This window comes from Rhinolophus sinicus, chromosome 17 (assembly GCF_057876585.1).
Source record: "Rhinolophus sinicus isolate RSI-liver-muscle chromosome 17, RSI-T2T, whole genome shotgun sequence".
In the NCBI taxonomy this organism is placed as follows: Eukaryota; Metazoa; Chordata; class Mammalia; order Chiroptera; family Rhinolophidae; genus Rhinolophus; species Rhinolophus sinicus.
Window position 1 is genome coordinate 205482899 of NC_142517.1, and position 26928 is coordinate 205509826.

General features: G+C 38.9%; 2 protein-coding genes across 32 annotated transcripts in view; one reads left to right on the forward strand and one right to left on the reverse strand.

The window, feature by feature from the left end:
• The window catches only part of TRIP12 (thyroid hormone receptor interactor 12), a 138092-nt gene extending 120616 nt beyond the window's left edge, over positions 1-17476 (reverse strand). For 10 of the 28 annotated variants that reach the window (XM_074314617.2, XM_074314599.2, XM_074314577.2 and 7 more), the window contains exon 1: positions 16457-16593. The gene's annotated coding sequence lies outside the window, so the exon portion shown is untranslated. Of the gene's footprint in view, positions 1-15842; positions 15982-16132; positions 16365-16456; positions 16660-17457 lie in introns of those variants that run through there. The other 18 variants (XM_074314592.2, XM_074314570.2, XM_074314562.2 and 15 more) reach the window with 8 other exon arrangements.
• The window catches only part of FBXO36 (F-box protein 36), an 85366-nt gene continuing 75233 nt past the window's right edge, over positions 16796-26928 (forward strand). For 3 of the 4 annotated variants that reach the window (XR_012490140.2, XR_012490138.2, XR_012490141.2), the window contains exon 1: positions 16796-17611. Coding sequence is in view for 1 of the 4 variants with exons in the window: in XM_074314660.2 (XP_074170761.2) it covers positions 17089-17184 (96 nt within the window). In the remaining 3 variants the exon portion in view is untranslated. The remainder of the gene's footprint in view (positions 17612-26928) is intronic. The other variant, XM_074314660.2, reaches the window with a different exon arrangement.

A 26928-nucleotide genomic window follows, 5' to 3' on the forward strand; every position in this document is an offset into this window, starting at 1 on the left:
ACTCCTAAATATAGTGGAGTGCATTTTTTAATGCAATTACTAATCCTCACTGGCAATCTGATTTATTTTACTACTTATACCACATGTTCCTATTCTCTATTGGAAAGCAATGACAGTTTCTCCACAATCCTTACACTGGTTAGAAAGTCAATAGGTTTTTGTTTCTCAGCATTGCCATTAAATATAAAAATAAATGAAAACTGGGCCGGCCCAGTGGCTCAGGTGGTTGGAGCACCGTGCTCCTAATGCCAAGGTCACCGGTTCGATTCCCACATGGGCCAGTGAGCTGTGCCCTCTACAGCTGAGATTGTGAACAACAGCTCTCCCTGGAGCTGGGCTGCCCCTGAGTGGCCGGCAACCGGCGAGAACTACTGTGAGCTGCTGTGAGCGGCCGACAGGCGACTGGACAGGCAACCGGTGACCAACTGCCTCGGAGCGCAAGGCTCATAATACTAGCCTGGGTCAGGGAGCTGTGTCCTACACAACTAGACTGAGAAACAATGGCTTGAACCAGAGTGGGGGGGGCGGAGGGAGAAGAGGGGAGGGGTAGAGGGAAAGGGGGTAGGGGAAGAGACCAAAAATAAATAAATAAAATGAAAACCACAAGTATTTACACAGGAACTGACATTTACCATTACGGTCCACCATACCTAATGTTGGATGAATTTAAGCATTATGACTTTTTCTAAAGCTAACAAAACACTAAGTCCAACATGGATAGTATCACTTACCTGTTCCCCAGAAGTTCTTCTAGGACTCACAAAGCCCTGTGATCCCAAAAACACCAGCTTACCTTCTAACAAAACTTTTTAACAAAACCTAAAGACTGAGGGGTAGATAGATATCCAAGACGGTTATGCAGACCATGTTTGCATTCCAACTGTGCAAAGGGCACAGTTATTATAAATCGGAACTATTGCTGTAAGAAAACCTTAAAATGAAATGTAGTTAACCACCAAGTTAAAATAAAAAATTAAGTTAATGATAACCAATTCTTTCAGCATTTGCAGTGTCTCCCCTCACAAAATTCATCTTCTACTGAGAAGGCAGACAAACAGCAAATAATATTAGATAGTACCTTGAGGAAAATTAAGCAATCAGGAGAGAGGATAAAGAGGGGGAGAAGGTAGAAGACAGTGTTCCCCACCCAAATTCCATCTACCCTACCTCTCTCTTCCCTGCTAAAAGAATCCTGCCTTTGCAGCACTTGAGATCTTGCATCCCAGCATGCTATCGGTTTGGATCAAATAAACTCTTATAAAACTTAAAAAAAAAAATCCTGACTTAGAGGAGGTACAAATCCCTTCACCTCTGAGGAAGTAGGCTACCCCCTGGCCCTAGGGGATATGTCATGATGGGGCTAAAGCCAGTCTTTTTCTCAAATTGCAAACTGACAGCCTTGAAATCAATCAATGTATACCAAGGGTTCGTAATCAGTTCATGAACTTAGATCAAAAATAATAATTTCACTAACCTCTAATTGAGATGTAACATTCCCTTCTATCATGAATGAGCAACAAACCACATTAATGACAGTACCTTTGACTTTGCATCGAGAAATCACAGATACGTATTATCGTATCACATTACAATGGTGGCAGACACCTCAAAATATCACTTATACCATCCCTCCTTTGAACAGCTGTTAGATCATGTTATTGTCCTAATAAAGAAACATGTTACTATATTACAACAAACTAGTTAAACAACTAGTTTGAGCTAGATTTCAACATTGTGATGTATTTGGGTTTTTGTCTTATGCATTTATTTTATGAGTTTAAAAATATTTATTGAGGACTCCACAGCTTCAGACTGCTAAAGAGTCCATACCACAAAAAAGTCACGACTTCTCAGACTTAAAGGTCATAACCAAAAGTTTCAAATGAAATAAAACAGAAAATAGAAAATAGCACATAATGGTATTGAAATAGCTATGTACAATGTCAGATGGGTAGCAGACTTGATAGGTTATCACTGTGAGGAATGTAAATGTGTAATCATTATGTGGTTTAGTACACCTGAAACTAATAAAACAAAATTTTAAAAAAAGACAATAGCTGCACACATAAAGATTAAGTACTGTTTGTGAAATTTATGTAAACATACGTTTATCTACACATATACCAGTCATGCAAAGTAAGGCATTTCTATCATTGACTGCAGATCAGAAGAATGTAAGCCAGTGGTCTAAACCTACCTTTGTACAAAAATACCATTACTTTTTTTCTTTTTTTGCCAGAGGTATGACCTACTTCTCCTCAATAAGAGGCATTCTCCAGGAATACCTTTGCTTTCTGGATTGAAAAAGACCTCCTGACCTCCTTCCTTCCTCGAATGTGATGGGCATAGTGACTTCAAGCCATGAAAATTATCTGGTATCCCAAGAGAAGCACTTGCTAGGAACAGCAGAGGAGAAACACACAGAGCCACCGCTGCGACCACTGTGCAGCTGAACATGTTCTATGAAGAAAAATCAACTCCATGTGCTTAAGGCCCTGTTAGGCAAGTTTTCTATTAGTTGCAGGTGAAATGTTCCTGTCAGATAAAAGAAATTATTATGAATGGGGTGACCAAGTAAGGTCTCTTTCAGGGGTAGTAACATCTGAGCAAAGACCTCATGTATGAGGATACAGCCACCTAAGATCTAGAAGAACATTCCAGGCAGCAAGAAGAGCCAGTAAAAGGAGAAAGAAGCATTACAGATGACATCAAAGAGTGGGCAAGAGCCAGACCATGCAGGACCTTATAGTCACAAGGAGCCTTCCGACTCTTCCCACAGACTGCCACAAGCATACACACACATCCCTCATATATATACAAAAACAGTTCCCAAGTTAATACAAAATATAAGGGAGGGAAACGCCTCATTTAAAAACTTGGCTTTAGATCCAAAGCTGGTCCTTGAAACATTACCAATAACAGTTTTTTTAAATCTAACAAAGGATTAGAAGAATGGACAAATTACAGTTAAGTAAATATAAAGCAAACATTAATAAAAAACTAAATGAAATAGGAAAATGTTCATCATATAACAGCATGGGGGGAAAGCATATAATATGGACCCATTTTTACTAAAAGAAAAGCTAGAATACAAAACTTTATAGTGGTTAATATCAGGTGCTGAGATTATGGATGGTTCTTCATTTTCTCTTACATTTTTTTATTAAAATTTTAACTATCACACTGTACTTTATATAAAAAATACATGCCTCAAAAATTACGAGATTTTAAAAATTGCTCACTAAATGTAGTATGGTAACCTAGATGGCATCCTGAAACAGAAAGACATCAGGTAAAATCCAAGTCGATCCAAATAAAGAATAGGTAATAATGTGTCAATATTGGTTCATTAGTTGAGTCAAATAAATCATACTAACGTAAGATTTAACAAAAGGGAAACTGGGTGAAGAGCATATGGTAACTTCGCAACTTTTCTGTAAATCTGAAACTATTCTAAAATAAGTTTGTTTTCAAAAAATGTTGGGGCTGGCCTGGTGGCTCAGGCAGTTAGAGCTCCATGCACCTAACTCCGAAGGCTGCCGGTTTGATTCCCACATGGGCCAGTGGGCTCTCAACCACAAGGTTGCCAGTTCAATTCCTCGAGTCCCGCAAGGGATGGTGGGCTCTGCCCCCTGCAACTAAGATTGAACACGGCACCTTGAGCTGAGCTGCCACTGAGCTCCCAGATGGCTCAGTTGGTTGGAGTGCGTCCTCTCAACCACGAGGTTGCCAGTTCAATTCCTTGACTCCCACAAGGGATGGTGGGCTGTGCCCCCTCAACTAGAAAACGGCAACTGGACCTGGAGCTGAACTGCGCCCTCCACAACTAAGACTGAAAGGACAACAACTTGACTTGGAAAAAAAGTCCTGGAAGTACACACTGTTCCCCAATAAAGTCCCCAATAAAGTCCTGTTCCTCTTCCCCAATAAAATCTTTAAAAAAGAAAAAAAAAGCTGGAGGGAGTAGGGTATGGCATACACGGCCCCTAAACATATCCAAGTCCACCAACTAGCAATGGGGAGAGGCAGGGACGTACTCACTGCACAAAGCCCATTAAAAACTAGGCCATTTAGGAGTGCCTACATGCCAATCAGGGCCGTAAGGCTCAGTATAATAAACAATGTTCACTAATGATGGCCAAGAGTCAGGAACAAAATACTACCCTGCATTCACAACACTATGAAAAGTCAACAACTGTTTAATGACTTGGAAAGAGCCACGTGAAAAAAAAAAATGTGTTCACTGTACTGCCCTTTTTCTCAGTTTTTACATATATTTCTTTTTTAAAAATAAAGCTTTGCATCGATTTCAAGTTTCAAAAGAGAAAACAAATTTATTCCCTACAATAAAAAAATGAACTTGAAACTGGGTAAAGAGAATATGGCATATTCCTTAAATGTACTACTTTTACATCATTTTTATAAGTCTGAAGTTGTATCAAAACAATATCAAAAAACCATACCGCTATATCACACATCTAATGACCTTACTTATTTGAAACTATTATTAGTAGTCAAGGAGACTATAATTAGCAATGATAAAACTTCTGAACCTGGATCAACTGTAGAAACTACACTGCTCCCCCAAAAAACTTTTCAACATGTTAGTCCAAATAAAGGATATTTTTCCTTTCAACCTTTAAAGTTGCATTTTAACTGTCCATTAAATTTACTGAACACCTAAATTATAGCATCTTAAAAATAATAAATTCACACAGTCGACCATAATTTTACATTTATATTAACTGTAAAAATAAATCATTTAAAAGAACTATCAGAATGAAAGCTACTATTAAACTCCTTCTAGGAGCCAAAATCCTAATCAAAAAATTGTAATACAGCAACTACTATTTGATCACTTAACTGTAAACCAGGCACTGTGCTAAGCCTTCGCTCTCTCACTAAAACCTCAAAGGTATCCCGGAAAGTATGTATTTTCCAGAATTTACACATTAAGTTGCCCAAGGTCAAACAACTAGGAAATTAGAACACAAGTCCATCTCTCTGCGCAGTCCACCAATACTCTCAAATGATCTCATTTCAATCCTAAAACATTGCCACCCAAGTAATTCCAAGATGGTATCAGAGAAATCCATCTACTCAAACCTATCTTTTTAGATAGGCTATTAATAAAAGGAAAATAAAAATGCTTCCTATGAAAAAGAACAGTTACTAACAATAACAGCTAAAACACTGAACACTTATCCTGCACCAGGCATTGTCCAAGTTTTACATATTAACTAATTTAATCCTCACAACAAACCTAGCATATAGGTACTATTATTATTCCCATTTCACAGATGGGGAAACTGAAACCAAAATAAAGTGACTGACCCAAAGTCACACTTTTAATAGTGCTAGAGCCAAGATTCAGGTCTTCGCTCTTAAGCCACTTACACTAAACTCTCTATCACATTATCTTTAAAACATACAGATGGCACTTCAAATTCCTGTGAACAAAGTAAAAGCAGCAATATTTTGGAGCAGAGGTTGGCAAACTATCGCCCACATGCCAAATTTGGCCCACCACTTCATTTTGTAAATTAAGTTTTATTAGAACACAGCCCGTGGCTGCTTTCGCCTCACAAGAGCAGAGTAATTATGACAGATATTACATGACCTGCAAAGCCAAAAATATTTACTATCTGGCCCTTGCAAAAAGTTTCCTGACCCTTGTTTTCGAAGATATTATGGAAACTCTCCTCTGAACTATTCAAATTTTTATCACTTACACATTTTTATTACTATAAATAAAAATAGCAGCAGCTACGATTTGTTAAATATATACTATTTACACAAAATCCTAACAGCAACCCATTTTACACCCAAATAAACTAAGCCTCAGAGAGTTTAAATGACTTCCCCAAAACAAAGTTAGAATACAGAGGAGCTTATTTAAATGCAGTGTCTGGCGTCAAAGCCCATATTCTTTCCATTTGACACTGGCTTCAAAATACATAAATGTGTATAGTCATGGAAAAGCAAATTTTTCTTAAAAAAATGATAAATACACCCACTTTAAGGAGAAATGAAGTGTTCAAGTAAATGTATGCACAGATATTAACTGGAACATACTTTTGTCTTATTTTCCACTATGTTTATATTTTTTCCTGTTACTCCAATTGGGTTTATGAATAACCCAGAGAGACTCAAAGCATAGGAAGAACATGATACATCCTCCTATGTAAAGATATGGGACAAAGAACTCATTGAAAAAAATATATATAAAATATATTTACTCAGTACAGTTAACGCTCCTCTGCCACTGAAAATTATCCTCTTCTGAGACTCTCACCCACCCTCTCACTACAGTCTTTGTCTAGAAGGTCCCATCACTATCCATCTCCACCCCACCCACCTCCCTTCCCCACTCCCTGGAGACTGCTAACCTAAAAGTACCACTCAGCCAAAGGAAGGATTCAATAGAGGTTAGTTGCTGTTATTATTATTCATGAAATTGTTTCTTATTATTCTTGCCTCTTCAATCTCCCACACCAGACGACTGATCTAGATCACTACAGAGTATATTACACATATTTACAGGAAAACCTCATCAGAAAGGTAACAAGGAACTGAATTTGGAATTCAATGTGGTCAAGCATACATGTATGCAGATAATACAACCATTCTGAAAAATATCTTGGTAATACTTTTATCATATGCTCTATTCCAAACAGCTGGTCACTTGATGAGGCATCTGAATAAAGTCTCAGAATTCAGTTTAAGAGTTTTTATGGTTTTGTCCCCAAGTTTACCACCCTCCCCATGAGACTATAAACTCAAGGCCAAGGACCGCATCTTATATATCTTCATAATCCCAAATCTTGACCTGAGACTTAAAATAAAAAGTGTTCTGAAATAGAACTGGTAATAATACGTACCAGCTGCTTATTGTTCATACACATTAATTCTATCTCTACTGCTAACTTCAAATTAACTTCACTGAGAACAGTGATGTCTTAAATGATTGTTTTTCTAGGTTTGAGAGTTTTGCTAACACAATTCAAGCTACACCTTTAGAAGATAAATGCAGTAAGCACATGCTGAAACGAAGATAATTTCTTCCCTTAACGCCATGATTCTAATAGCAGCCCTTAAAACAGAAATAACGGCAGAATTTTTTAGAACTATCATTTTACTAAGTCCTTGACTTTACATTCCTTAAAAGAATTACAGATCAAGCCATTCCTAACTTTAAAAGACTCTTAATATGGAAACTTCCCAAACCCTTTACTATTGCATTAAAACTTTAAATAAAAACTCTGCAGGTATCCTGAAAAAGTCTTGTTTCTCTAAACATAGTAAACTCTGAAACGTTAATTGTGCATTATAATTTTCTTTTTTAGTAACAAGAAACAAAACCTTAATAAGCTAAATGTAAGTAAACACAGGAATGAAGTAGAAGGCCCACCCCACAGAAGAGAAAAATGCTATTTCAGCAAACATTGAGTTTACCATTCCTTAGCTGATTCAAGAAATATAAATGATCATTTAAAACAGGTGCTACAATGAAGATCCCAAATGATGGTCTATTATCTCTTCAGTAATTCCCCTCAGTAGTACTTAGTTTGTGTAATGAGAAGACACCTGGGGAAAAAATGGCATGGCCATAATATACAGGCAGCTGAAAAGTAATCCTAGATGGTTAGAAGAGGCAGAAGCAGATTATCTTACAGAGCACCACACCAAAGGCTGAAATTCCCCAAGTCTTACCTCATAGCAGCAACTGGAGGGCAAAACTTTTCAAAAGGCAGGGTGAAGAGTAGAATTAAAAAGGAGATGAACTCTGCAATTAACAGTCTAGTTTTCTGAGAAAAATACTTGAGGCCAAGAAGTAAAAACCAATACTGAAGTTCCTAATGACAGTTGAGAAATCATTTAGCAAACAGGTCTGATCACAAGGTTAAATACTGAATCTTCTCAAAAATCAGACTAGTTGTTGCCATCTACTGGGAGAAGGGCACAAATGCTTTTGGATTTGTGACGGTTGGTTAAAGATCAGGTCAAATTTCCTCTTGAGACTAAGCAGCTTTCCCTAAGTGGGTAGAAGAAATGGAAATACATGCTTCATAAAGGAAAAACACAGGAAGCTGCACGACAGTCTTGCGGAAAAACTGCACTCTTGCCTGCTATAGCAGTAAAATACACAGACTTCACAAGTGTTTTTATTCTCAAGTACACAAATCCCCACAAATTTTGGACTATACAGCCTTAACAAGTATTATTTTAAGTCCTAAACTTGTACTAACAGTGAACATCTCTGCTACCTCCGCATAAAGAAGAATCAAATTCATTTACACTGCAGTCATCAAAGTCTACAAGAACAAAAGCTGCTAAGGAAAGTTAGAGATTATGGCTACCAGACCCCTGGATAAAATATTATTCCCTTTATCTTTATTTTCCCTTCAGCCACCAGCTAACCTCATTTTCCATCTTTGAAATCCTGTTCTAGTACTTTTAGAAAAGTAAAAGGGATAACAAATAGTCTACTATGACATCAACCAGAATGCTAGGCAAATATCTTATTAAAATATTGAACTTGATTAAACTGGGTAATATTAATTTGCTCTTTTTAAAAGGATGTAAATACTTAAACCACAATTCGGTTTTGTTTTAAACATTATTTTTACTGCATTAGACACTAAGTTTTTCCGATACACGAGACTGCCAAATGACTGTGTAACTCACAAAAAGTGATGTATTAATTCTCAAACTGAATTTTTTAAAAAATCTCTGAATAAACAATAGTTGAATGTGTTAAGACAAAATGATTGCCAGCTTCCTCTAAAGGAAGAATTCTGTGACTGGACAGAGCAGTGGAGTCATTTAACCAGCTCCTGCTTATTGAACAAAACTATTTTAACTATTACACAGGGAAACTGAATAAGAAGTCTTACCTCCACTGCTTCTATAACCCCAAAACTTACCAGAAGAACCCTTATATGCAGTCTTAGAAAAGGAAGTAATTTCATAAAAAGATAAACAAGATCTAAAAGCACTTTTATTTTCCTTTTCAGTTCACTTACAAATTAAATATTTTGTATACTTTTCTCATGTTGTCACTGCCTATTCCGGAATCAACAATAAATTCAACATGTCTATCTGTTAAATCTGACTTCTTAATATTACTCCCACTGAAAAACCTCAATAATCTCAGACCGAACTTCCTGTTATTTCATAAATGTGGACCCTCTACTCCAGAGGGCCAGTTTATTAGGGCCATTAGACCCTCGCAACAGCTAGACCTTTATGCTCCCCATTCTTCTATACCTACCCAAACAATCAGGGCCAGTTCATGCCCCTCCTCTCTCAATGAAGCCTTCCTCCGAAACTGCAACCCAGGACTGAATCTCTCTCTAAACTTCTGAGTACCCACTATATAAAATTCAACTGTGTACTTAACAACAAACATGCACACTGTTATCTGCGGTGTTCTGTTGTCGTAATTTGAACTCATCTGCAGTAAAACACATTTCAACATAAAAGATCTCATTTTATAAATCTCTTATTTTGCCTCAGCATTCTCTAAGAGAGTAGACCTTATATGGAGCCAGAAATAAACACACAAGTTGCTGATGAAATATGTGTATAATGAAGGTGCTTCCAACAATTCCGTAAAGCCAAAAATCTTGCCCTAATTTATCTGTTTCTTAATTCAGATTCTCATTATCATGTTTTCTCAATGCAGGAAACCTGCATTTAGAGTATCTATAGAATACTTCTCCATGCTAAGTATTATATGCTATGTATAGTTATCAAGTAAGTTAGACAAGGTAAGTGATTATCAACTAAATGAAACCTAACAGAACTCAGGACAAGCACTATGGTTTAAGTCCCTCCTGTGTAACTCCAGCACAGTCCTGGTGACAGTAAAGCACTCAACAGATATGTATTGGTAAATAAACTTTCATCTAATAACGTAATCCCCAAATGCTAAACCTGGGGTAACCAAGTTACTAAAACAGTGTAGTGCCTTAACAATCCCTTTCGTTAATGAGCCTAATGCTGAAAATTTTACATTCTAGGATTCTCCACTCAGCTACCAAACCCTGGAAATACAGCAAGTTGACAGTGAACTATGGCAAATGATGCTAGTATTATTTCACAATATAGTTTTTCAATGTGGCACCAAAACAAAGTCCACCTATGATGTAAACTGCTTATGTTAGGAGCCTTGTGCCAACCACTGTGCAGATAGTAAAAGAAGGAGACCTCTACCCCAAGAAGCCAAAGATCTAGTAAAGAAGATGTAAATAACTAATTATGTAAGACAGCCTGAAAGCCCTAACTGAAATAGAATGTCATAGCAGGGAGTAGAGGGGAAAAGAGAGTGAAGAGTAAAAATCCTACAGGAGCTACTGGAAGAAAGTGTGTATAAGCACTGAGAAGAGATACAAGATGGTAGAGGGCTACCAATCCAGGTAAACAAAACAATCAAAGCCAGTGCAAGAATGCTGAAGTTCCTGGGTGTGTTCAGACAGGAACAAGCAGCTTAATCTGACTGCAAGCAAGCCAAGGGTACAAAACAGACAAGATTACCAAATACTGGGGTCATAGCAGAAGTTAACAGCATTTTCATATATTTGCTATTTACAAGGCAACTATAAGCACTTGGCTTTCGAGAATTTTAAAAAAGGGAGGGGAGGGGCAGGTAGGGGAGGTCCTCCATATGATCTCCATGAACCAGCTCTCTAAGGACACAAAGCAGCTTAAATTACAACTGAACAGTGAATTTCAGATGGCCTATCTGTAAAAACTCACTTTGGGTTTCCAGGGCATTACAGATACTTACCAGTAGAAGGACTTCAAAGTGAGTTAATTTGACCTTAAGAAGATGGCACAAGGTACATCTCTTTATTCAGAACGTTGCCCATGGGTAGAATGAGTAGTTTTGAAGTCAGGGTAAATAAAACTCATTGGTTATGACAGCCAACAAGTTGATTAAAATACACATTGAAATTATGTAACTTCAAGTCGTGAAGGCTTGTTGATAGACATTTCAGCTTATAAATAGCCTGCAAAATCCTGTATGGGTAATAACATCACATTTATAGAAATAAATACACCCTTTCTAAAAAGAAACAAAGAGGATAAACTAAAATGATGTATAAAACTCAGTTTTGTATTTAACACATATGCAGTTTACATCAAAATATATTTAGGTCCTCAATGTCTCATTTAGATGATCAACTATTATGTGCAAATAATGTATAATCAAAAAATATGAAATGCCTTGCCCTGATATTTTAATATGTATGATATAAAGTATCTTGCAGTCTCTAAAATATATACTAATATATTAAAATGAAAGTCCCCAAATCTTTTTCACATTAAGAATGATCCAAAATGTTTATCAAAACAAATGGGACATTAAACTATTACAAAATATTTTCACTTACAGTATCATTTTAATCTCACAACACTTATTTCTTCAACAAACATTTAAAGAATTCTTATTATAGGCTAAGCACTTCAAGGAATTCATAACCAGCTATGGAATACTACTGTATACTCAAGTATTTTCAAGTAGGGTATCTACAGATATAATACAGAGGGTGCCAAAAAAATGCATACACATTTTAAGAAAGGAAAAACTTGTATTAAATTTGTAATAATATATACCTATAACAAAAGATGAATACAAGTCATGTGAATAGAATACATTTTTTTGGCACCCCGGTACAAGTATATTCCAGGTAGAAGGGTGTTACCAAATTAGGCAATCAATGGTCAATGCTGCAAAGAACCAGTGGAGGAAGGGCCCTGTGTTCCAATCCATCTTTGTAGCCTAATTTCCTAAATACAGTGTTTAGCATATAAATTACAATTAACTCTACGTTAGGTGGCAATAAACTACATTTTTCAGATTAGGCAATTGAAACTCACCAAGGTTAATTATTTGCCCAAGGACAAAGATAGAAAAGGCATAGCCAGGATTGGAATCCAAGTCTTTTACCTTCACAACAGATACTCAGTTGAATAGTGCTGTCCACTAATGAAAGAACACAGACTAGCAGACAGCTTTTTAATTCTAGGCCACTAGAATGACATTTTAAATCAAGTATAACCTCAAAACTGACTATGACCAATAGCTTCTACACACTCAAAATGAGTTAAGTCTGAAAATGTTCCTTTTTCTTCTAGCCACACCCATTTAATGAAACTACAAAAAACTCACAACCAAAATCTACAAGGCGTCAGAGACAAACCATTAAGCAGACAGATCAGTCCAGGAAAAACGTCTTTTGCCAATAACCTGAAACTATCAATAAGTGAGCATAGTAGACTTAAAGAACTGCATTTTTAAAACTTAAATTTATTAGAGTAACATTAGTTAACAACATCATCTAAGTCGCAGGTTGTACGTACAAGGGAACTACATTTTCTAAAATCCAGGAAATTAGCCACGTTAACCTTTACTTAAACCAAAATCAGGAACCTGGGGTCAGCATCAGGATATTTATCTATTTACCACAAATGAACAGCCAGCACCCAATAAGTACACAGTGAACTAGCAGACAAGGTAGAGACTGTAAAGAACAACTGCTAGGAGTTTATGCCTTTCAGAAATCTGTAACAGCTATTTGAACGATACACAGGCACTAGGAAAAAAATACACAAACGTAAAGCTAACATTACATGTTAAGAATTACAAACACCAAGATTATATAACAATCTATTATATACTTATTGCATAATATCCACCAAATTCTCATTCCTGCACTCTATCCAGGCACTTTGATGGCACAGTAGTCAGGAAGATGTGAAGAAGCTATGATCACTAAACCAAACAGCATCTGAGGCATCTGCTGGGCCAAGATCTTTTCCAAGCAAGAAGAATGGTTTCACAGTTACCAAAACCAGGCTAACATTATTGCTTTGCAGTGGAAAGGAAAACGGGTATTATTTTCAACCAGGTTTATGAGGCTACCTTCATGCAAAACACAGTGATATTAGATATTCTTTGCCCTCAGGAAGCCTATAATCCAGTCAGGGAAACAAAAGCAACATATGTCAACAAATTTAGCACTATAATCCAAAAACGAAGCATATATAATCAAGAAATAACAGGAAAAGTTGTTAAGAAAGTGATTTGAAGGGATGAATTGAAATGAACCTAAAATGATTTAAATGAGCAAAAAGTCAGGCAGGCAGCAGCAAGAACTTGGGTGAAGACGAGACGCAACAAGCAGGTTGGTTTTTCAACTTGAGTCCACCAAATTACCTCAGAAAACAGAGAAAAATAAAAGGGCAATTGTTATCATATTTGCTCAAAAAGATCCCCACCCAACCACTTAAAATTTAAAAAAAGAAAAAACTTAGATTCTGTAATAAAACAAAAAAAAAAAAATCAAGATTCAGAAATGTTCCTTAACTGTAGTCTCTGATACCAGAAAGTAAATTTCTTAAGAGCCACAAACCAAGAACAGGTACATAGCTTGTCAATAAAAATATAAAGAAATGTGTCTAAAATTTCTCGAGGATTAAGAAATTTATTCAGTAGGCTGTATGGCGAAAAAGTTATCTAGCATGCGATGAAAACAATTATTTTAAGAGACAGGAACTAGGCCCAAGTTCCACTGTCAGCTTAAAGCAATTTCAAATTATAAAGTGCTATAACTTCTTCAACCTACATCAACGCTCCCCCCAATCACCACCACTGGTAAGAAAATATATATATATTTTTAATGACCTCAAAATAGCTAATGTAATTTTCTGAAACTAATAATATCTTACTCTTATTTAGCAGCTTATAGTTTTTCACACCCATTATATTCACTAGATCTCACAACCCACCCAGTGAGGTAAGATAGTGATTACCCACCCCCATTTTACAGATAAAATAACCACAGATCCAATAGGGTAAGTGAATAGCTCAAGGTCACACAGCTACTTACAGGCAGGGTGTGAATTCCCAGGCCAGTATGTATCTCTTTGGTAGGAATGATGTCTTTAAAATAGGATCATAAAACCTTATCTAGATAACATAAATCCAGTAATTTTAAAAGTTAGAATGGAAAAGTACACATTACTTCAAAATTACTTTGCTAGAAATCGTTTATTTTTACCCTGGCCTAGCAGAGCCTTCATTTTTTAAATATTATTTTAGTTTAGCAGTTTCTGGAATTCTAACTGCCAAAAGTGTTATAAAACTTTTAGAAAGTAAATGAAAAACTGAAACAAAAAGCCTGTTCATGGACACAACCTAAATAGTAAATGTCAGCTGAGCAAATTTAAAAATCACTCAAACTCCTGAAAAACTGGGGAGCGAATGGAAACAATGATAATCTTAATTATAGGTCATTAATTCTTAGGAATTACTGGCACATTCATAGGAAGGCAGATGTGGACAAAGCCCACAAACCCCAACCATGTTAATGTGCTCTTAAGCTTAAAATAAATGAAAACTCCCCAAACAATCCCACCAAAAAATGATATAAAAGCCACATTAATATTCCTGGGGCTGAACATGGAGCAGGGAATTTCAAAAAAATTAGAAATTATGTTTACTCTAAAATTCACTTAGTACTGATCTCTTTGCATGATGTAAACATGAAAATGAACCTCATTAAGACCCCTTGCAATTTATTGTCTCCAAATCTCTGATAATTCCACTCCTCAACCCTGCTTCCCTTCTCCACACCCCTCCCCCCAACCCCCGTGTAAATGCGACACACACAGGCCTCATATATATAGGCCTCTTGCCTTTTTCTGTAACAACTAGGACCTTTGTTCCGAGCGTCGGTTTTTTACCCCACTCAATAGCTCTTTCAACTTTCTACCCCGTATTATTTGTTTGTTTTGTTTTTAGAAAGGAGATTCTGAGCCTCAACTTTCCGGGTCTTTAAAAAATGAAATGCCAAAAATATCTAAGGAGCCTCGAGAGGACTAGAAAGTTAAAAGACACCACTAAAGGGCCTACAAACCAGTCAAGCCCGGGAATCGGGTGATTGGGCAGCCCAGGCAAGATCAGGGAACGCCGACTAGGAAGGGCGACTGCACGGAGCAGTTAGGCGTCCACTCCGAACAGACTCACCGCGCTACTAAACGTACTCCCCCACCCCCGCACACAAACGTTTACACACTAACACATTCCCTCCCCCAATTAACTACCGAAGCACTTAAACCATCCCCACCGCCAGACACGATGCCTAAGCCAAACCTCCCCCCGACAAAACGGCACTATCAAAAACAAACAAATCTGTCTAAGGGTTTAGCAGCAGCCCCCTTCCGCTCTCTCACCACCCGAGAGTAACCAATTCCCTCCTGTCCTCCTGCAGGACTTTAAATGTCTTAAGTTATTCCTCCCGCCCCCGATTCGCCTGTGTTTTTAAATCTTCAATAATTTTCCCCCTCTAAAAAATTTAGGTTTTCTGTTACTCTGAGGAAGGGAGCGACACGGAGAACAGGATTTGGGATTTTACCACCTTCGTTATTTGAACTCCCCTCTAACTTGTTTCTGAACTAGAAACCCACCCACTGTGGAGAAGTACGTTGAGAGGGTGAACAAAATGGACAAACGTTATAATAGGTTTTATGTAACCCACATATAAATAAATCGCCTGACTCGCTTTGAATGCTAATACGGTTGGAGTAACTACTGGTCCACCTCCCTCCCAAGTCCTGGACCCTCTCTCCCCAATTTCCACTCTGATCTAAATAGGATGCCCCGCTTCTCGGTCAAGTTTCTCGGCCTCTTTTCATGCCCCCCCCCCCCGCGAGGCTGCTTCGTCGTCATCCTCCCTCAGCCTCAACTTCCCACGACTAAAAACTGCCCTGCGCGGACCTCGTCTCCGACCTCGCCCGCCCTCAACCGTCCCCCTTGAAAGGAAACCCCTTACTGCGGTCTAAAGTCACTCCGGCCTCTCCCTCTCTGACCCTCGCTTCCCACAACTGTTGTCACTCGAGCTGCTCCCTACTTTCCATTTCCGGGCCGTCCCCGGCCCTAGAACCTCCTCTCTCCCGGTTTCCGGGCCCCCATCCCATTTCCGGGGAACCCTTGCCGTCTTCACACCCCACACCTGCACTTCCGGCCCCCCGCTTTCTCCCTTCCTAGACGCCCTCCAAGCTCCAAAACCCACTTCCGGCCCCCCCAACACCCGCCGGGCTCCCTAAGACCTGCACGCCTTACCCGGGTTCCGTGAAGGGCCCTCCTCACTGCGGAGGACCGGAGGGGGGACCCAGCGACCCCCCCGGCTCCCACCCGGTCCCGGTCCCTCCGGCCGCGGTCTCCCACGAGCGTCTCGCCCGTCAACCCCCAACCCGGTCCTTCCGCGGCCCCACCGCCGCCGCTGGGAGCAGGCCGAGTAGGAGCCGAATCGCGGCGATGACACACCGGGCTTCCTGGGACTTTCTGTTCCAGCTCCTCCCCACCCCCGTCACCCCCCCCAACCCTCAACACAGCCTCCTCCCCCCCCAGGCCTGGCCTCACCGCTCCCAACTGCGCCCCAGTTACCTAGTTGGGCCCCAAAGTCTCCGGTCCGGACTCGGTGGCGCGGCAACAACTTCCACTCGCTCCCCCCACCCCCCCCGGCGGCGGCGGCGGCGGCTCCTCCAGTCCCTTCAATTATCAGCTGAGCCGCAGCACCGCGCCCGGCGTGCGCCTCCGCCCGCGCCGCCTCCCTCCCCGCCCGTTCCAACACCCTCCGGGAACTACTTTTCCCTCAGGTTGCGCTGACGGGCACGTCCGCGGGACAGGCCCCGCTGCCTACACGCTGCCCATCACATCGCCCCTCCCTCCCCCACCACCCGGCTCGACTCCCCCAGCAGCTTGCGATCTCCTCCCGATCCCTCCGAGGGACCAGGAAGGGGAATGTGAAGCTTCGCTTGGTATCCCTCCGCCGGGGTCACCCCCTCCCCTCCGTGGTAGCAGGAACTAATTCCCCTTCGGGTCACCAGGGACCCGAGGTGGGAATTTCACGGATCAGGGTTCCCTGTGACCCTTGGAAAAGGGCAGGATCACCCCAAGTCAGAAACCCCCTATCAGCTCAAAAGCGGGGTTCGATTTAAACTAGGGCTGTGGCCCCATGACCTCAATCAAACCCCGCCCCTTCCTGGTTGTCTTAGCGACGGCGGTGGCGTCCCAAGATGGCGTCGTGGCTGCCGGAGACTCTGTTCGAAATTGTAGGAGAAGGCCCGGCGCCGAGCAAAGACTATTACCAGTTATTGGTCACCCGATCCCAGGCAAGTGCGAGCCGCGGTTTACTCTCTCTACTAACTCCCTGTCGGCTCCAGTGGAGCCCGGAACACGAACCTCGCTAGGCCGAGGGACTGTGGCCCGCCGGAAACGTTCGGTCCCAGCTCCGAGCCTGGAGATTTCCCTCGTCACGTCGGCCTCCTCGGCCGGTCCGGCAGCTCGCCTGTCCCTTCCCAACCCCAGCCTGGGTCGTCCCAAGCAAGCTTTCTTTGCCTACCCACAACGCCGCCCGCTCCCTTCCTGCCACCCGGGGTTCCTACCCGCAGAGTTCCCTCCGCACGAAGAGAAAAACAGGCGTCCCGGGCTTGCGTGCAGCCTCACCTCAGCGTGGGAAGGAGGGAAAGAAAGACTCAGCCAAGTGTCCCAAGGAGGAGCCGGCAGGGGAGGGGAGAAAGAGACGATCTCTTTTCCAGGGTAGGACTTAATCTTGGGGGATTTTTCAAATGTCGTGGTCTTTGCGTGTACCACGGCTACATCGTAACTTCCTTGTGTCTGGTAGGAACTGATCGTGGAGCGCTTCCCCCTTACCTTTCTGGAGCCTTTCTATCCCATTGAAAGTGTGAGGGGGGTGGTACAAAAATGTTTCAGCTGCTCTGCGCGTCAGCCCCACCCATAATGACATCTGCTCCACAACAATAAGACCGAGGATTATGTTATCGCTGGAGTAAAGTAACCATCGGCCTGTTTTTATGACTACTTTAGCTACTGAAGGTGGGCTTTTGGATGATTTATTGTGACCATGAAATGATCGACTTGAAATGGGCCTCCACTCGGAACACGTTTCTGATTCCAGGCTGAGATTACACTTGTCACTGAAATAGATACTCATGCACCTTGCACTTTAATAGATGGTATCCTATAAAATGAAATTTAGAACTTTGTATGTATTTGTTTTGGTGTAGATATTGAATATTTTATCAGTTTTTCTATGAGCCCTTAAATAAAATAGGCAGAGAACGGTTTTTTTATAGCTTCAAAAGCACCTTTTAAAATAGAAATAATACATATTTTATTTTTTAAATCTAAGGTTTATAAATATTACAAGTGTAATATTAATATTACAATGTGATAGCCTGTCAAGGTTAAATTTTTAATTAAACCTTTTATAGGAATTTTTACACATTTAATTATAATTTATTAAATGCTAAAATTTACGTTTTTTGTACATTTTTTAGGATTGCCTCTTTTCTATTCGCTTTAAGATGTATGATCCTAAGAATTCTTCACTTTCTAACATAAGTGATTGAAAGCAATCATATCTTACCCTATTCCTACTTCATTTTCCATTTTCATTTACTCAGGTAAGAATGTTCTATTTTTTACTTCACAGCCTTTTCCATAATCTGTCTTTAAATTTTTTTTGAGCATTTCTTTTTCTTGAGAGTCTGGCATTAAAAGTGTACTATGCTCTAATGTTATAAGCCTCAACAAGTTGAATACTTGCTTACCTTTACCTTTATCTCCTGGCATTAGTTTTCCCCAAGAATGCTTCTGTTGTTGATGTGTTTCAGACTTTGCTCTCTAGTCTAACTTGGGCAAGTACCTTCCTTTAACTACTGTTTATGAAATCCTTCCCCCCCTCCATTCTTAATTTTTCCTTTTTTCTTTTTCTTGTTTCTTTCTTTTTTTTTTTGCAGATCAAAAACTCTTCTTTATTTTAGGTCTTGTTTTTTCTGTCAATTGCTTATATGTAAAATCCTTCACAAGATCTGATCCATTTTCTTTTTTAAGTAGACAATATATTCGCTACAATTCTACCAGCGAGTTAATCTCAAATCTGATTAATTCACTCTTTTTACAGTAAAATTTGTTGTAAAAAATAGTAAGCCAAAAGAATAGTCTTTTCAGGCAACTGTCTGGAGAATATGCTATTTTCTAACCACAAGATAAATTTTCTAAGTCTCAACACAGGAAATCAAACATCCAGTAAGAGGCGGTCTGGCATAAATAAGTACTAAAAGACTAGAATTAAATGTGTTTTATAAGATGGACTTTTTTCTGGAGTGACTTTCTGAAATTGATTCTGTACATGTTTTCTCTCACTTTCTTTCTGCCTTTATTCCCCCAAATCTTGTGTGTTATCCAAAATATGTCCCAGATTTAGATGGTCCTTCCACTCCGATTCTCTGTTTTATTCTTTTTTACATTTACTTTTATTGGCTTTAAATCTAAATGGCTATGCATGTAACATGCATTTGAAGACAGGTATCTCTCTTCATTAGTTTCATACTACCATTGGCCAAGTCCAGAATATAAATGTACATAAATATTTCCTTTACTTCCTTGTTTATACAGTAACATTAAAAATATGTTTTTAGGTTTACAGAGGCAGTCCCAGTTAATAGCTTGATGCCATGTTTTTGGTTTTTTGTTTGTTTATTTTTTAGAAATTGGACTTATAGAATAGAGCTTGGGGTCAATGTAGTTTAATGCTCCAATCTGATCTTATAATGATGATCTGAAGGCTTAGAAAAATCAGTACACTGCTTTGTAAGATTTACCCAATTCTCAATCTAGTTTTAGTAGTATATATATTGCATTCTAATTCTTTGAAAACTGGTAGTTCATAATAAGTCAAGGCTGGAAAGAACCTTGAATTTTATTTAGGCCAGGGATGTTTCACACTTAGCTTCTAAGAAAGCGTTAGGTTGTGTTCCTGAATGAAGATCCTTAATTTTAATCAGCAACTTGGCATTTACCAGGGGGATGCAAACTATAAGAAGATCCCTGCCTACAAAAAATTTATTCTTTCAACAAATATGTATGAACACCTGTAAATACCAGGTACTATTCTAGATGCTGGGAGACATCAGGGAACCAGAGTCCCTCTTCTCATGCAGCATATAATACAGTAGATAGAATATAGTGATTTGATTTCTATAAACACTTAAATGGTTGAGCTTTTATATGTTTTTTTTTTAAGTCCAAAGGAAACACATAAGCAATTGCCAAGTTAATGAATAGCACCAACATTTTTAAATCTGTGAATCCAGAGGAAGCAAAAATCACTTTAGAATGGGAGGTCCAGGAGGGAACTTGGAAAAGTATTTTGAGCTTGAAATTCTGTCTCTGTCCTCTCAAAATGAAAGTGTTGCTTAAGGTGGTCAGAACTGGTGGCTTAGGTTTAATGTGACAAATACTGGAAAACTGCTAGAAACAGTAACTGTACACCAAGTAGATGAGAATCAGCAAATATGGCCTCTTTCAGCTAATAACACACAGGTGGTCGTCCCAAGAGCACCATCATGTTCCATTCACTCCAACAGATGAAAGAAAGAAGAATTGGAGAGTAGATTAGTCTTATTTTATCTATCTTACTAAATTCTACTCCAAACTCTAAAAAAGATACCTGAAGCTAATGTCATCTGAAAAAAAAATCCAAAAGCTCATTCCCCAAAAACGGCAAATATTTTTGATATGCTTTAGAGTTATGGTAGCACTGACAAACTGAGATCGCATGCCAGCCTGTGACTGTAAACTTTCATCTCGATGACTTCTAAAAAAGGAATTAAAGAAAACGAGACTTTGGTGGCTGTTGTTCGAGAGACTTTGCAACCAAGAATTGTGCCAGTGCTATTTCAAGCCACACACCAATTTTAAAGATTGATAAAGTCTAATAAAAATGTTAATACACCCTTTGACCCAGCAAATCCATATCTAGGATTTTATATCCAAAAATGCTTTCACGTGTACAAAGATATGTGAGCAACAATGTTCACCGAAGTAAAATAATTGTATAAACATCTTCCTATAGAATACTATGCAACCTTTTAAAAATGATGTGATGGATCTCTTATTTATTCAGTAGACCAAATAAAATCTTAAGAAAAGCACATTGCTGGCTTAAACATAGTAATATGATCCTGTTTAAGAAACAAGTTTTATTTAAATAAGCGTTAGAGGGAAAAGCTGCAGTGATTTGCTCTTAGGGATTACTTTCACTTTCTGCATTACATATTTCTGAAAGATCTGAATTTTTCTACAAAGAGCATTTACTTTTATTATCAGAGAAAAGCAATAAGGACTTAAAATGAAAATATAAGTGGTAACTCTTACTCAGAGAAGTTGCCCTACTTTGTACCAGCTTCCGCCTCCCACATTAAATGATGGGCAGCAAAGATGATATCACAAAAGATCCTGCTGGGATTTTTGGAAGGGGGGTGGGATTCTAATTCTACAAATTTAGATGGGGTGCAAATGGGTTAATGGTTACTTGTGAAATTTTAAGGAGATGTCCTGATCTTCTTTGTTTTTGTTTTCAAGGCAGGTAATAATTACTAAAGGATTGCCTTCTCTTGCCTTATTGGGTGTGAGATAGTGGCACTAAAGAGCTAAAAAAATAAAAGCTGTTTAGAGTAAAATAAGGCAAAGCTGGTGCACTGATGTAATTAATATATAGATGACGTATTACAGAATTGTACACATGAAATCTATGTAACTTTACTAACAGTTGTCACCCCAATAAATTTTAATGGAAAAAAAAAGCTGGTGCACTGAATAGGTCTATTAGCCCTCCAGTCAAACTTAAAGAACAGAATTTCTCAGGTAAATTGAAATCGTATTAAGTAGACATGAGATTGCACATTTTGGGAGCTGGATGGGATGCAGTCAACTTGATATCCTGATGATATTTTCCTAGGGGATCCAGGAACCCTTAAATCATGCTCTGTTGTAGGCCTGCTTCCCACATGAGGTCCCCAAGATTCAAATATCTGAAGAAGATAAAGCAGAGGAGAGTGAACGGGTTTGCATCTGCTTACTCTTTCCTTGTGCCTATTGGAACCTTCCCACTGATGGAACTGAATGTCTGTACAGACCTCAAAGCTACATTGCCTTTCTGCCCAAGACCACCAGCAACAACCTGTGTTTCCACAAAGAACTGCTGCTTCTTTTAAACCCAAAAGACAATGGAATGCTTTCATTTACTTTCCTCTTTCTTGTCGTTTATGGCTTGGCTTACTCTCCTCGTCAGCTATCTCCCACAGTCCCTTGTTTTCCGTCTGCCCTTTACCGGTAGGCTTTCCCCTTCTTCACTGCAGTTTAGAACTTCCAGCCCCACCCTGCTCCAGAAGGGTTTGGTTTTTCCCTGCTGTCTTTCTGACAGCAGCACCTGCTGTAAACACCCTTCCCTGCCCTACAGGTTCAGCCAGGTGCTGCCCTTCTGCGTTACTCTTCTATTCCTCGTATCTGACACACTTCAGAAAAATGATTCCCAACCTGTGACACTCCAGGTTGTGCCCATTAGAGTTGTGAAATCTCTTTTGATCCAAAATTGACATTCCTTTGAATTTTTTTAAGTGGCATGTGGCACTTTTCAGAGAACAGGGATAAAATAGTACAAATAATGTGATTAAACTATTAAAAATAACACTATTCAGTGCTTTACCATATTATCATCCAGTCATCAAGTGGCTTCTAAATCCTCATTTCAAAATTGCATGACAACCTGACATAGCTCCATTATCATCTTTTGCCAGGTAAATGGTTCATTCAGCACCTGTAGCACCTACTCAGTCTGGGCAGTTAATTTGGTCTCACCCTGCCTTGACACAGGTTTGCCTCCTAATTATGTAGGGCAGTAGAGCACTTAATTGGGAGTCACTGAGTCAAGGATCCTTTTATTCTTCCTGTGAGTCTGCAAGCTCTTGACCTGGGGCAAGAAACTTAATTTGTCTGGGCCCCAGTTGCCTAATCAACATAATAGGGTTACTAGTCTAAGAGATCACTAAGGTTTATTCCATCTCTAAAATGCTGTTTCACATGAAAGTAGTGTTTCACCCTAGAGAAAGAACTGGATTTTTTTTTTTTTTTTTTTTTTTTAGAAAAATTGAGTTTGTATCGAAGATTCTGTATTAGTAGCTAGCTATATGACCTCATGTAAACCTTCACCTGCCAGAGTTTCCATTTCTTCATTTGTTTAACCCTTGGCTACTTCTCAGATATGGTGAGAATCAAGTAAATATAAAAAGCACTCTAGGCCAGTGTTTCTCAAAGAGAGGTTTCATGATCAAATAAGATTGGAAAATCCAAGATTACACACAATTCTATTTGCTTCTCTTCTCCAGAATTTCTCACAGACTTTAAAATCCTACTGTGCAACATGAATCTCCAAGAGGAGACTGATCCATGGAGTTTTTCCTATGGTCATGTGAACCCCCTTTTCTCTGAGCATCTCAGGAAGTGAGAGTCTGAGGAGTGTTCTTTGAAAAATACCCAGTAGTGTTCCTGGTATACGACAGCAAATACTGAAAAAAGATTTATATGGCATCGCCTTCCAATGACAAATTGGTCAGACTTCACCTTTCAATGAAAATGATTGTAGTACCTCATTAGTCATCTCACAATTTTATTTATTTCTATAATCAGCTTATATTTCCATAAGAATACCTATTGATGTTTTGATTGGGATTACAATGAATGTATAGATCCATTTGTGGTAAATTGACATCTTTACAATATCAAGTTTCCAGTCCACAAATATAGTATATCCTTCCTTTTAGAAATTTCTAGATATTCTTTAATTTTACTCAATGATTTCTTATAGTATAGAAATCTTACATATATTTTGTTAGATTTCTAAGTGACTTCTTTTTTCTATTTTAAGTTAAATTCTAGCTAGTTATAAAAACAGTTGATTTTTACTTCCAATAAATTTCCTTTTATCTCGTGATCTTGCTAAGTCAGTTGCTAATTCTAATAATTTAGAATTCTTAGATTTTTTTGACACATTCATGTCATCTATAAATAATGACATCTATTTCATGCTTCATAATCCTCACATCTTTTTTTATCCTTACCTTATTGCATTGGCTAAGACTTCATTAAAATATTGAAAAGAAATGATACCAGGCATTCTTGTTCCTGGATTTATGAGGAAGTCTTTTAATATTTCACCGTAATATATGTGTATAATGTTTGCTGTAGGATTTTAAAAATCAGGTGAACAATTTTTCCTTTTATTTCAAGTTTTGCTAAAACTTTCTACTTTGAATAGTTAGTGAATTTTCTTTAAAGAAAAAGCAAACAAAAAAAATGATCTCTTCGCTATATACTAAAATTTAAATTTGCTCTTTCTCTCCAGATAGTTCTTCAGATTAAATATCCCGGGTCCATGACCACCGTGCTCATCATTCCTTAAATAACACCCATCACTTTCCCTTTCTCACACTGCACACTTGGCCTCAATCAACTGTGTCACTTCTTGTCAGTCTCCTTACTCGTACATCCAAATCCTCTCCCTCCTTTGAATCTCATCTAAAATACCCCGTCAACATTTCAAATCAGTGGGAAAATAGAGAACCATTCAATAATTATTGTGTCAATTGACTATCAAAATAGTCACAAAATAGAAAAAAATTACCTAAATCTCTATCTCGTACTATATATTTAAAAGCTTTATATGGATTGAAGAGCTAAGTGGTATACATGCAAACATATGAGTACACTACGAAAGTACCGTAAGAAAATAAGAGAGAATGTTGTTTTAATTTGGAGGTAGAGTCCACTCAAGACTCCGAATCTGGAAGCCATAAAGGAAAGGGATGGCAGATCAAGTACATTTAAATAAAATTTCGTTTCATGAATAATACTTGAATAAATTACTTGGAGAAAATGTTGATGTTTTTCAAAAAAAAAAAAAGTAATAATTACCAGGCAAAGGAATAATATGCTCAGTATTCATCCTACGAATTAGTAAGATAAATAGCCTCATGGAAAAGCAGGCAAAGGCTATGAACAGTCACCTGAAGAAATACACATGGTTCATAAACGTGAAAAGAGGCTTAACCTTACTAGTGATCAAGAAAATACAATTTAAAACCACAACATACAAATATTTTCACTGGCAAAAATTGAAGCTATCCAGGTTGGCAAGGCTGAGAGAGAAAGGTCTTCACTAAGTGTTTTGCTGCACATCAAGTCTGGGACCAAGCTAATAATGCTGAGACGAAGTACCTTCCCTCTCGAAGCTTACAGCCTCTCTGGGAGACAGCAAGACACAAACTACAGCAACAGGATCTGGTGAGAGCATTGGAGGGAATCCTGAGTAGGTCAGGGAAGACTTCACGAGGACTAGGTGTGAGCTGAGGCCAAAACAAAGACGAGCTGGGGACAGTCCTGTGGGCCAAGGATGTGTGAGCACAGCACTTGTCCCAAGGCCGGGTGATAAGTAATGTGCTATTGCAGGATGTAAAGTTGGGTGTCAGAACCCTGAAGAACAGCCAGGGAGCGGATCACACAGTGCCTGGTAAATCAAGAATTAAGATTTGATTCAGCCAGTTGGTTTTCAAATTACCCTTTGGTTTTGCAAATAAATGGACTTCTGAGGTTCCATAAGCTTTTTATTCAAATCTCCTCTTTGGGAATATTTTCCACTGATTTAAAACTTGTAATACAAAGGAAATAGCTACCCCCTCAAATGTTTTATGTATCAAATTTTAACACCTTCAATTGTGCTTCCAAAATCTAGACGAACATGTTTTGGTGCGGGCCGCAGAGGAAAGCATCTGTCATCGCTGTGACTACAGGAGAATTTCTGACAAATGTGTCATTGTTTGGGAAGGCCACGCTGTGACCAGCCTTCTTTGGATTCGTGCCTGTACAAGGCAGGTACAATCAGAAAGAGAAAGCCAGAAAATCAGGAGAAGCTCAGACATACCAGATCAGCACAGAGCCTTGAAACATTGACAGTTCACAAAACACACTGACCACTTTGTGATGATAACATCAAGCTAGAGAGTTAGCACACGTTAAGTAATTTTCAGTGCTTTTTGTCTGAATTTGGTATTTGTGATAAAAAGACAAGAATTTGGTACGCACTGTTAATGACTCAACTCTAAAATGAAAGTCTAAATTACTCTCACATTTTTGAATCCTCTGGGTCCTATGAACTGAAGAGTATCCTAAAATCAGCAAGTAAAATGATTTCAATTCATTCAACAAATGTTTGAGCACCTGCTATATACCAGGTGCTGTACCAAGTATAAGGGTACAGTAGGGAGCAAAGGCACATACTCGGCCCTCGTGGGGATAGATGTTGTGCAAATAAGCACATAAGCCAAACGAAGATGTCAACCAAACGATATCAACCATGATAAGTGCTGTCAAGGTGAGACACCCAAGTGCTCGAGGATGTGGCCTGGTCATGGATGTCGGGAGGCGCTTAGGAGGAAGTGAAGCTTGACCTGCCATGTGGAAGTCTGGGCGACTGGAAAGAAGGCAAGTGCAGCTGGAGTGCAGAGGTCATGGTGGGGAGGCCACCCAGGCTTCTTAGACCGTAATCAGGAGCTTTGTCCTGATACCGAGAGAACCAGAGCCATTGACTTTGGAGAGGATGAAGTGGCTGGAATACTAAATTCCAGTGATTGTGAGGTACACGTTTTTTAACCTTAATATCTCTAAAATCAAAATTTAATTAGCATTTTTGTCTTTCTGGGCTATACATAAAATAATGATGCAACTTATAGTGGATGGCATTGTAGAGTTGATGAAATATGGTAATCAGGTATGCATTTTTGAAAGATCCCTGGGTATAAGGTGGAGAACAGATTTATGATACTCTGCATGGGTCAGGGTTTTCTTCTATAATGCAGAAATTGATTGATTACTGGTGCTGAGTAACAGTAATATTCATTTTCATCTGTATTTCACTGCCTGATTTCAAAGATTTTTTTATCAGAATAGTGTCTTTGTTATGGTTAACTTGATAATAAGTAAATATTATTAATCTAAAT